The 12302-nt window shown below is 35.8% G+C and overlaps 1 protein-coding gene across 2 annotated transcripts in view; it reads right to left on the reverse strand.

Moving 5' to 3' along the window:
* The window catches only part of KANSL1 (KAT8 regulatory NSL complex subunit 1), a 200461-nt gene that overhangs the window by 62518 nt on the left and 125641 nt on the right, over window positions 1-12302 (reverse strand). For both annotated transcript variants that reach the window (XM_008582691.1, XM_008582692.1), the window contains one exon: window positions 8419-8560. In XM_008582691.1, the coding sequence (XP_008580913.1) occupies window positions 8419-8560 (142 nt within the window). The remainder of the gene's footprint in view (window positions 1-8418; window positions 8561-12302) is intronic.

Raw genomic sequence — 12302 nt, forward strand, 5'->3', positions numbered from 1 at the left:
GGGGGGGGGGGGGGGGGGGGGGGGGGGGAGAAACATGCACGTGAATGTAAGAGTGGCCAAAATAAGGTTATGACATTGTGTAACAGAAAGACTGGGATACAAGTGACCACAGCTCCTGGTCTCTTTCTCTGGTCTAGAAAATAAGAAGATTTAACTAGATTAAGAAGCCCTTAATGAAAAATTTTTATTAGAATCACCTGGGGAAACTTATCAAACTATACCTGCCCAGCTCCAAATCAAATCCATCAGTATCTCGGGGGACGGGGCCAAGTATTCTACGTTTTTTAAAAAGCTCCCCTGGCAAGTCCTAATGTAGGCTCTAAGTTGAAAAAAACTAGACTTGATCAGTCTTGGCTCTCCATCAGAATCCCTCAGAGAATATCCTAAAATACACATTTCAGGGTGTAAAAGTTTGGATTATATTAGTTTGAGCTCCTTGGGGCTATTATGACATGGGCTCTTTGAGCCACTGAACCAGATGATCCATCCCTGGGGTCCTTTCTAACTCAGAAATCCCTATGAAATAGAGGATGAAGAAAAATAAAAAAGACATTAAGAAAGGAAAATGGGATTTTATCTGAGTTTTTTAACTGAGTTCCCAAGTCAAAAGAAACAACACCTACCTATTCTGAAATAAGACCATGCCTAACCTGTGTAGAAAGGCTTAACTAATAAGGGTTGGCTGGTTAGCTCACTTAGTTAGAGCGTGGTGCTGATAACACCAAGGTCAAGAATTCAGATCCACTTACTGGCCAGCAGGCCCCCTGTCCCCCAAATTTAACCTAGCCTTCAAAATGAGGTTTCTCTGGTTAAAAGAACTTCCGCTTCAAAATATCTTCTTCCCTCAATCACAAGCATAAAATAGACCTTACAAACATTACTATTTCAAAGTAAAAACTACTTGCAAAAGGTAGTTATCTTGTATACTACTGCCTTCTCAAACACTGCATGCAACAAATGTTCTCAAACCATCTCCCCATTTCCTGTATAAAGCAAGCCCAAACTCATCCTGGTATTCAAAGTTCTCCATAATCTGTTTTTATCTATTTCCAATTACTTCCCCCAAACACAGTTATATCAATAATCTCATTATCTCCTAGACAAATGTCTGAATGTACGTGAAGTTGCTGCCATTAGGAGGTGGGGAGTATTAGTAAGTAGAAGGTAAATAAACTGAATTAAAGATCACAATTTTCCCCATTCCTATGTCTTTGTTCATACAAATTCTAATATTTTATCTGTCCAAAGTGCCATTCATCCTTCCAAAGCACTTTTCAAGCCCAAGTCCCACCTCCTTCCAAGAAAATGTCCCTGGTTAATTGAGTCCCTACATACTTTATCCACACTGCCACACTTCCTAAAGTATGGTGACTGCATAACAAATATTTGTTGAGTTTTATGTTAAAAGTTTTTTTCTAGTGGGAAAAAGTTTATAATCATTATAGCCAGGAGCCTAAATAAATCTAACTATTAGGTATAAAGTTACTCCTTCAATTTTTTTTTTTTAAGGTGCATGAAAGTCAGGACGCAATAGTCAATATTTTTCAAAGGGAGGAATTTTTCCTTAAACTACAGAGTAGTTTAATTTCTTAAAAACGCCCTCAGAGAGACTACAAAGACATCCTTCTGAGAAAGCATTATAAGACCTGTTAGGAACCATCTACTCCTCGTTATTTTATAAACCCAGAAAGTCATGTCTCAATAGGCCAGTCTATGGCAAAACTAGGACTAAAGTCTGGGTCTACTATTTTTTTGTCTTTTCTTTTGTTCATTCAAATCAATCATTTATCCATTTACCAACATTTTTTAGGTGCTGGAGTTAGAGGGAAAAAACCAAGAGACCTCTCCCCAAACCCATCCTCCAAAGTGCTTACATTCTAATACTGAGGCAAAGACAAACAACATCAGTAAACAAATTTTATGTAATACAGTAGAAAGTGTTAAATGCTAAAGAGAAAAAAAAAAGGACAGTGAGGGGATTAAGAAGTGGGAGTGGCCGCTTTCATATTAAGCAGTCACGGTAAACTACTGAGAAGGTTGACATTTGAGCAAATAGTTGGGGAAAAAACCACAGAAACAAACTTTGGGGACATCTGGGGGAAGAATCAATGCAAAAGCTTCAAGGCTGGAGCAAGTCTGATCATTTGAAGAAATGTAAGGTATCCACAGTAGCTGGAGTAAATTGAATAAGCAAAGGCTGTAGGGGAACTAAAGTCACAGAAGATGAGGGATATTTTGCAGGGCCTTTTAACTTATTCTGAGTACTTCAGGCTTTTATTCTCGGATGGGAAGACTTAAGCAGAAGGAAGAAATTATCTGACTATGGTTTAAAAGGATCAATCTAGCTACTATGTTGACATGCGGGGCGGGGGGGGGGGCGGCGCAAAGAGAGAAGCAGAAAGAACAATTGTTTGGAACAAAGTCGTTAGACTCAGGATATATATTTGAAGACAAAATCAGTAGGCTATGCAAATATGCTTGTAGTATGTGAGGGAAAAGAATCAGAGACCCTGCCAAGGTTTCTGGCCTCTGCAACTAGAAGAATGGAGATCCCCTTAATCTGCTCAGAGATCTTTTGAATACACATTAGTTTTAATCAAATCTGTTTTTACAAAATGTATGCTCAAGCACTACACTGATGCAACTAAGAGTAATCATACAGTATCCTCCCCCCAAGTACATAAGTTCACTATAGCATATAAAACCAAACACTGGATCCTTTAAATTTATATTGTAACATACCAAAATGAATGAAAACTACTAAAAAGAGGATGAGCCAATAAAAAGCATCCAAGTAGCTAAAACACTTTCATGCAGTTAACATTTTGAGTGTCTACTGTGTGCAGGGCAGTGTGAAACTCTGAATAAGAAAATAAATAAATCAGATTCCACTATAATGAGCTTATGTTCATCTAGCCTCAGACAAGCAGGCAAAGTATTACAGTGACAGTGCTATCACAGACGTTTAGAAAAGGTGATGTGAAAGAAGAAAACGGTAGAGGCTAACTGTAGAGGCTGATCAAAGTGAGGCTTTACAGGGATCTACATGATTACTTAAAATTCCTCAAAATATACTTAGTATATTTTGAGCTATAATTATTCATATTAAACTATACACTAAATGTTTTATGCCCTTTTCTGTATGCAAGTTGTTATATTCCACAATAAAATTTATTTGGAAAAAGGTATACTCATGTTCAATAACCATAAACAGAAAGGTTATTACTAGATAAGAAAAATTCATAAAGTTGCACTCCACACCTGTCATGGCAATGCCATTCTGGGTTTAAACTGGGTCAGTGTCGCATGGCTGTGGCATCAAGCCTGAGTGGCAATAACCTTAAGGCTGTTGTACTATGAAATAGACAGCAACAGGCAGAGGCCCAAGAAAAAGGCCAGGAGAATCTCCTATCCTTCAATCCCAACCCTCAGTCAGACTCAGGATCAAGCCCAGGCTGCCCAGGCCTAGAGAACTCCCAGAAGACTGAGGTGAGCTTCTGTTTTACACAATGACCAAAGGAACTGGAATGGGTCACAGCTGAATGTAGTCTTAATACATCTACAAGAAAATATAAAGCTGTCCTACATAAATCAAAAAAATCACATAAAAAAGAAAATCAAAACCGAAAAAGGAATAAATGGCAGAAGGAATTGTGCTAAGCCTGATTACAAAACAGGGCAAAAGAAAGCAAGCAAAAAGGAAAGAAAAAATTAGTTTATAGTTTGATTAATTGCTTCTCCTTTACCAGTTTCAGATGACATATGTAGTCGAAGTATAAGATAAGAAACACCACCCCTTAATTTGCAATAGAGTTAAGATGTAATTTCACATACTCACTCTCCTATATCACCATGAGCAGGTCAATCTTCCCTACCCATCTTAAGATAAGCCAGTGACCCCACTGCAGACCAGTTCCACAAGAACTACTCTGGGTCACCTGGACAAGACACAGCTGTCCACAATGCCTTATAACCCTATTAAGATAGGAACCTCAACTGCTTGACAAGAATTTTGAAGACAAAGGTGTTCCAAGCTTCTGCTCTTCCCACTCAGCTCCTTCTCTATCCAGAAGTTTCAATGCTCTTCTATCTCCCATCCTCAATAACATTTCCATCTTAGCAATTGCTGTGTAATTTCACAGATCAGTCAGAAAAAGGGATAACAAACGATATAGTGTACTAGACATGGACACTGAAGACTGTTGTGTTAAGGAAAAGAGGTCTCTTTTAGCAACAGAACCAACTTGGTCTCTATGCTTTCCCCCTCAGTTTTATTTATCAGGTGTGAAATTTCAATAAATATATTGAAAAAAGACACAAGAGCAGTGTGTGTCAGAAAGAAAATGCTTTACAAACAGTCCTGAGTTTAAATTTAACTACCTCTTACAAGACTCTAAAATGTAAGATTTCCTCTAAGCATTAAACATATATACATAAATGAACCTTTATTTAGCACATACTCAAGATACATAACATTGTTTTCCTTTCTCCTTTCAAGGCACAGGAGCATTTAAAAAAAAAAAAAAGCTGACCGAATATGAAAATTAAAATAATACAATCGTATGGAAAAGAGTACAGAGGAATAACTAGAACCTGTATTCTTTCTCCGGAGAGGAAAGGAATCATTATTCTGAAAAGGGACTCTAAATACTCACTGAACGGTTTGGAAAGCAATACCTAACCTTTGACAGAATCAAAACTAGTGTCTGGAACCAAGAATCACCTAGCAATGGTTATCTCTCTCTTTTTTTTTTCCCTTTTGGAACATGGCACTTTAAGAAATTCAATACTAACACGCAACAAAGTAAATCCTTAAAAAGAAAAGCCCCACCATCCCTCTAATCCCCCAAAGATAAATTTATAATTCAACATCTGATCGCCAAATCTAGATCTATCTCATAAAAAGGCATGTACAACCCAGGAAACTCTGGCAAATCTTGGAGCAGGATGGGAAATGATAATACCAAACCACTTTACTAAAACACAGAGGGGAAAATCACCCCATTTCAATAACTGAAAACAAACAAAGCACTTAAAGTGACTGCTAACTTGAGCAACAGCTCTGGAATCACATACCCAAATCTCAGCTCTGCACTCACTTGAATCTACGCCCTGAACAAACTACCTGACCTCTTTGACTCTCAAAGAGTGTCTTTATTTTTTAAAAATTGGAAGTAACAGTAAAATGCTTTATCTTTAAAACTTGTGTTTATCATTAAAAAATCGTACGTAAAATGCTTAAGAGTGCTCAAAGACTTCTATTATTTCAGTGCTACATAGAGACCAAATGCATGTTAATACATCATTGGGGAAAATTCCATGGCTTATTTGTGAGACTAGGTTGAATAGTGTCCCCTCAAAATTTATGTCCACCAGGACCTGTGAGAATACGACCTTATTAGAAAACAGAGTCTTTATAGATGCAATCAGGTTAAAATGAGCCCTTTAGTGTTGGCTCTAACTCCAATATGACTAGTGTCCTTCTAAGAGGGAAATTTGTACACAGGCACACAGAGGAAAGACAGCTATGTTCAGATGGAAGCAGAAAATTGTAGTGATGCAGCTATGGGCCAAGGAACACTATGGATTGCCAGCAACCACCAGAAGTTAGGAAGAGGCAAGGCAGGATTCTTCCCAAGAACATTCAGAGGGAGCAGGAGCCTGCCAATACCTTATTTTAGATTTCTAGACTCCAAAACTGTGAGAGAATAAATTTCTGCTGTTTTAAACCATCTAGTTTGTGATACTTTGTTAAGGCAGCTTAGGAAACAAATACATCTGCTGAAAAAGACATTGTATAAATATAAATAGTTAATAAGGTTGTGAGTTTTCTTGACATATCACTTATTGGGACTATCATTCTAGTTTTATTCTTCCAGTAAGAAATACATAACAGACACTACATATTCAGACTGCAGACAAAGAAAATGTATTATAAGAAATTATCAAGAAGGCTGTATTTTACAGACCAAGAAACTGAGACTCAGAAATGTTAAGTGACTTTTCTTCCCAAGGTCATATAGTTATCTGGTAGCAAAGCAGGACTAGAACCAAAGATTACCAAGTGCAACTCTGGTGCTGCTTTTATACATTATGCTCTGAATGACAAAATTGTTGGATAATCAATATATATACATACTACATAATTATCTTCCAGATATTTAGAAATATCTAAGATTTTTGAAAGTTCCCCAGAACTGCTCTGTCATTACTTCTGAGTGATGAGCTAAAGAGTAAGGCAGGAGTCAAAAGTGAGGTAAGAGTATCTTCTCATACAGCTAGTGAGACAGTAAAGTGACACACAATGCCAAAATACTTCTCTAAAATATGCATCGAGAACATAAAATTATTCATGTCTTCGACTAAGGTAAAGATGTTTATCATGGCATGCTTTATAATATTTTTTTTAAAGCATAATTTAAATAATCAAAAAGGAAAGGTAATAGAATAGAGCCAATAAAAATAATGTTTTCTTAAAAAAAAAGGCCGGGAAATGTTCAGGGTACATAAGTAAAGAAAGATGATTATGTTTAAAACAAATTATTTATGTGCTTGGGGAAAAAAAGTAGTATAAGAAAATACACCAAAATGTTTGTAATGGGTTAATTTTGTGTTTGTTCGGTGGTTTTTTTGGAGGAGGGAGGAAAAGCTCTTTTACATTTCTGCATAATGTCCAAGTTTCTTAAGAACTGATACACAGTATTTCAATTCTAAGACATACTTTTCCACATGTAAACACCTTTTAAATCAAGATACATCTTACAATTGCTGTTATGCCCTGGCTTAACTGAAATTATTTCTATGTGGTACATAAAATAATAGTGCGTTTTACACTCAATCGCACCTTAAGTTCTATGAAACATGGTAGTTTTACACTGGAGAACTAATATAACATATCATACATATATAAACCCACATACATATACATATGCTTATGAATATATATAAAATAGATGAAGCAATAAATATAACTACTATGGTACTAATCTCTGTTACCGAGAGACTAGTTCTCAAATATAGAAATTCCCACTTAACTTCTTGCTATAAAAACCTAGAAACAGACACTGAAGAAGTACATGTCCCTGACAGAGAAAGACTGGTTTTTCTCCTTGGGATAGGCATATTCAGTCACCTCCGTGCTATTCTCAGACACCATTCCAGTTAGGAAAGCTAGTTAGTTGGTTAGAAAAGCTAGGGAAAGCAAAATATTCACCACTCTGGAATACTTTTTAGTTTTGCTCTAGCTAATTTTTAAAGAAGCTAGGAACAAATTATTTTTAAAAATAAATAAATAAAAGTGAACCTCTGGACTACACTCTCAGTTATAATATGCTCTACTGAACTTATAGAGATTTATATATAAGCCCAATTTGGAAAGAAGCTAGAAGAACTCTCCAGCGGAATTTTTGCAATGAAAGTTTAAATTATCAGATACTGAAGGCTGCAGAATGCTTTTAATTTAAACTTTGATAATTTTGTTCATCTTGCAGTTGGTCACCCTTTTCTTTTTAGCCTACTAATTAATTTAATGCATTCCATTCACAGTACAACAATTTTCTTAAGACTTTGACCAGCACTAAGGACAAAGAAGTGTTATGACACCTATTTTTGAGAAGTAAACTTTATCTAGACCCATGTGTTAGTCATGGAACTCAACCACACCCTACTAATACGAAAAATGTTTTGCAAGAATGTAAGCTCTATGAAGGTAGGATATTTGCCCACCACTGTGATTGCACTATAGAGAACAGTGCTGATACACACTAGGCACTCAATATTTGTTGAGTAGATTTGTTTTGCATGCAAATTTCTCCTTCAGTCAAATCCAAACTGAGCAAAGGACTTTCTTCTAAGTTGATTTGTCAAGAAGAAAAACTATACAGTGTCACTGTCAAAGGTGAAAGCTGTATGGTAACAGTCAGTCCACTGTTCAGTAGAACAGAGGAAAATAAAAATCCTAGTAGCCAATGTCTAATTTTGCCTGAACAATCTCCTAAGAAAAATCCTATTTTTCCCTCAAGAAAGCAAGGGAAGCTTAGCAGTAAAACAGGAACACATTTAAGCAAAAAAAGCAAGATGAAAACGCTCAATAGTCATCACCACTTCTCCAGAAATCTAACAACAAATATGACAACTACAGTCACTGGCTTACATTATATCATCTTTTTTTCATGTGTTTTCTGTTATCCCAGTCCCCTACACTGTTTTGTTCTAAACACATGTTCAACTAAACATTATACTCTAACAGTGCTTTCTGCACTACATCAGGTTCTTAAACAAGTTAAACCACTATATCAGATCATTAAACCATTTACCTTGACATAGTTAAGAGTTATTGAAGGCATGGAAAGGATGGAAGAAAAGGGATAATGATAAGTTTTTAGATGGGCTGAAAAACACCAGACACTTTTCCCTTACCTTATTAGCACGTATCTGTTTGTAAATATCTGTTTGCTGCCGAATTCGATATTCCAAGTCAGAAACATGAGCCTGAAGCCAGTTCCAGCGGCTGACAATAGCTGCTCGGTCTTCAGCCCATCTCCATTCTGACCTGCGTCTCCTAAAAGGAAATAAACTGAGTGAAATCCAAGAGTAGCAGTAACATCTATATACCAAATGGGGTAAAGGGTGGAGGTGGGGTGGGTAACTTTTAACTTCTAAAGGCCCTTGTATAGACTAACTCTAGTGTCAAGAAAAACCCAAGGCAGACAGAGACACAGACACCACCCCCCCCACACCCCCGACACACACAAATAAAACCCTTCATAGAGATACTTCCCAAATTAACTAAGTGTAATAATATAATTATTTAAATAATACAATTATTTACATTTAAATAATTATAAATTATTATATAAGAATAACTTATATGAAAAGTTCAAAGGACACTACAAATTATTAAGGCTAATCAAGAATTCAGCAAAGTTGCTGAGTAAAGATCAACATACAAAAACTAATAAAAAAGTAGAAAACGTTCTTTTTAAAAAAGCACTATTCATAACACCAACAAAAGTTAATATTACATATAAAAATCTTTACAGAGAAAATAATTAGACTTGAAAAGCATAAAGATTTTCGTAAATGGTGGAATACATTTTTTAGGAGGCAATTCTCATATACATCTATGAATTCAAAGAAATTCCAAACAAATTCCCTACAGAGGTTTTTGTTTGTTTGTTTTTGTTTTTTTAAAAAAGATGACCAGTAAGGGGATCTTAACCCTTGACTTGGTGTTGTCAGCACCACGCTCACCCAGTGAGCTAACTTAGCCATCCCTATATAGGATCTGAACCCATGGCCTTCGTGTTATCAGCACCACACTCTCCCAAGTGAGCCATGGGCCAGCCCTCCTTTGATGGATTTTCTTATAGCAACAGAAACAAAATTAACTAGAAGTATATGTATCAACAGGACTAAATCTCAGAAGACAATGTTGCATGGAAAAATCATATAAAAACAAAAACTAAACTAAACAAGAATAAGTACTATTACGTATAAACAAGTAATAAAGAAATTTAATAAGTTAAATTTCTTAGCAATTGATTTAATTAGCAATTGAATTACTATGTGTATCAATATGACTAAATCTCAACAATGCAGAATGGAAAAACATGAAAACTAAAAAAAAGAGTAAGTAAACAATAACGACTATTACCAATAGAGATTATTAATGAATGTATAAAAACATGCCTAGAACTGATACACAACAAAGTCATGGTTGTAAATTCAGGGTCCTCAGGACCTCTGGGAAGGGGAATGGAGAAGTTGAATTTTACCTCTACTTGTAATGTTTGATTTCTCTTTAAAAGAAAATCTGGTAGAAATGTGGCAACATTTTAACACTCTTCAAATATTCGCACATGGCACCTGCTATATTCTGTAATCAAAATATTTCCTAATCTACCACAAAATTATTTTTGCAGAAAGAGTCAGTCACACCGCACTTAGCCCCACTTCCAATCAGGATATACATACTAACTCATTACTAAATATTTTAAGTGAAGAGTCAGTCACACTGCACTTAGCCCCACTTCCAATCAGGATATACATACTAACTCATTACTAAATATTTTAAGTGACTATACATGAACTTTAACACAGTCCACCAATATGGCAAAATACAATATAATGTCAATAATAGAGGACAAATGTGACCATAGTGGGGTCAGAAATTAGTTAATACTTAATACTTAATTAAGACCAAGGATAGCAATGGTATTTTAACATTTATATGGTCCAAACATAAGCCATTCAAGTCAACCACTGTGATAGAGGATTATCCAATTCTTTCTCTTTTAGAAATCAGTACAAGATAAAAAGATATTTTTAAAGTCCAGTTATCTGCTTCAATGTTTGCTGCAGGTCTAGTTCTAACCCAAATCCAGAAAAGGGAATCAAGAGATTGAGAATAACCTACGGATCATTCCTGAACTAAAATCCCACCTTTTCTAAAAGGGACAAAGCTAGTTAACCCTCATTTCCTATACCCAACTTTCATTAATCTTCAAAGCTCACCATCTTCTATCCTGTAAAATCTCTTGGTTTATAGGTTCTTTTCATTTTTAAAGCTACCACCATACCAAGTCCCTATCTATCACTGCTGGACTACTACAACAGCCTCCTTAGCTACTCCTCCCAATACCAGTCAACTACACAACTTGACCTAAATGAACTCCCTTCAAACCTATTTCTTCCTGTCACTCTTATGTTTAAGGAATAACACAGCCCATTTGCTTCTTTTCAAATCCTGAGCCTTCAAGGAAACAATACCATATAAAGGGAGCCAAGTATTATAAAAGATAGCAATTGGAAGCCAAAAGGTGGTAATAAAATTAACTGAACATCCATTTAATGATAGTTTACTTACAGACAAATTTAACGAATTGACAGTGGTTAGCCAAAATAAGACCCTACTGATGAAAACCAAAGTAAGAGAAAGATAATTTCTTAGCAAATTTATGCCACTTCTTTCTTAATCACTCTGGGTGGACAAAGAATCCTGGCAGTCTCTCCCCATGATTCTGAACGTAGCTCATCAGCCTTCTGACAAGAGTGTTCCAGGACACCAGGCACTCTAAATTGGCAGGAAAAAATGACATCTATTTGTTATCTCTTGAGTTTAGACATTTTAACCAAAAGAATTTTTTTTTCTTGTCTACTGTCAAGGGGGAAAAAGACCACTTATATTTTTGTTTGAAAGTTTGAAAATGCAAAAAAAGGAAAAGAAAATTACTTAAAACATTTTAGTTCACAGGAACTTTGATAAATACCTTTTTTTTGGAATATTAATGAAAATCCCTTTTCAACTTTCCTAAGGCATACTACACAGATATTCTAAGTAACAGTACAAACCAAGCCACCTGATAATAGTTTTTGGAGACTGGCTAATAAACTAAAGAAAGGCAGCACTAAGGGAATACTAGCAATCCCCAACTTCTGAAGAAGTTTTATTCTACAAAAACACCTGTTATATGATGGTTTAGAACTGGATGTGATTTCCATTAGAAAGTTGTCACAATGTTGTTATTCCATAATGATGCTCAAACTCTATTATCTGTCATGAAAAATGGAAAACTCCACCCCAAGTGTCCAAAAAGTACCTTGTGTTCAAAATACGAGCAATATGAGCAGAAAGTTGGGCTGTTAGCAAAGGTGAGACGTGTAGAGTTAGCAAGTCTCGGCTGAGCTGTGAAGATATTACCACATCCCAGTGGCAGAGCAGAACGCCACAAAACATTATGGCAAGAATAAGAGCTTCACATCTTATGTTTTTTTCCTTAACAAAAACAAGCCAAAGAAACTGAGTTCATCAGAGGTAAAGCTAGATTTTCCCCCAACAGCCACAACGTAAATTTATTATACTGTAATAAACTTACAGCTCAAAAATAGGAGACACTGATTTAACATAATAGACATGTTTAATGTCATCATACAGATATCAAAAAAAAACACAGAATGATCCTTTAAACATAACGATGACTTGGTTTCTAATGTAATCATCAAAAATGAAGAAAAAGATGTGGATTCCAACATTAATGATGGGGGGATTGGGGGTGTGGCCAGTGGATACAGGAATCAAACCCTGGACCTTGGTGTTACCAGCACCAAGCTTTAACCAACTGAGCTAACCTTGATGAGTCTTTAAACTCTTGACTGTTGCTTGTTCTATGCTAATTAGTGAAATAATTGCTTTAACTGCATCTAAAAGCAGGACACTAGAATGCCTTCTAATGTATTATTTTGCTATGTGCTTTATTCCAGACTTGTACCAAAATATTTGTCTACACGTAATGTGGCTATTG

This window comes from Galeopterus variegatus, unplaced genomic scaffold (genome assembly GCF_000696425.1).
Source record: "Galeopterus variegatus unplaced genomic scaffold, G_variegatus-3.0.2 Scaffold2698, whole genome shotgun sequence".
Lineage (NCBI taxonomy): Eukaryota > Metazoa > Chordata > Mammalia > Dermoptera > Cynocephalidae > Galeopterus > Galeopterus variegatus.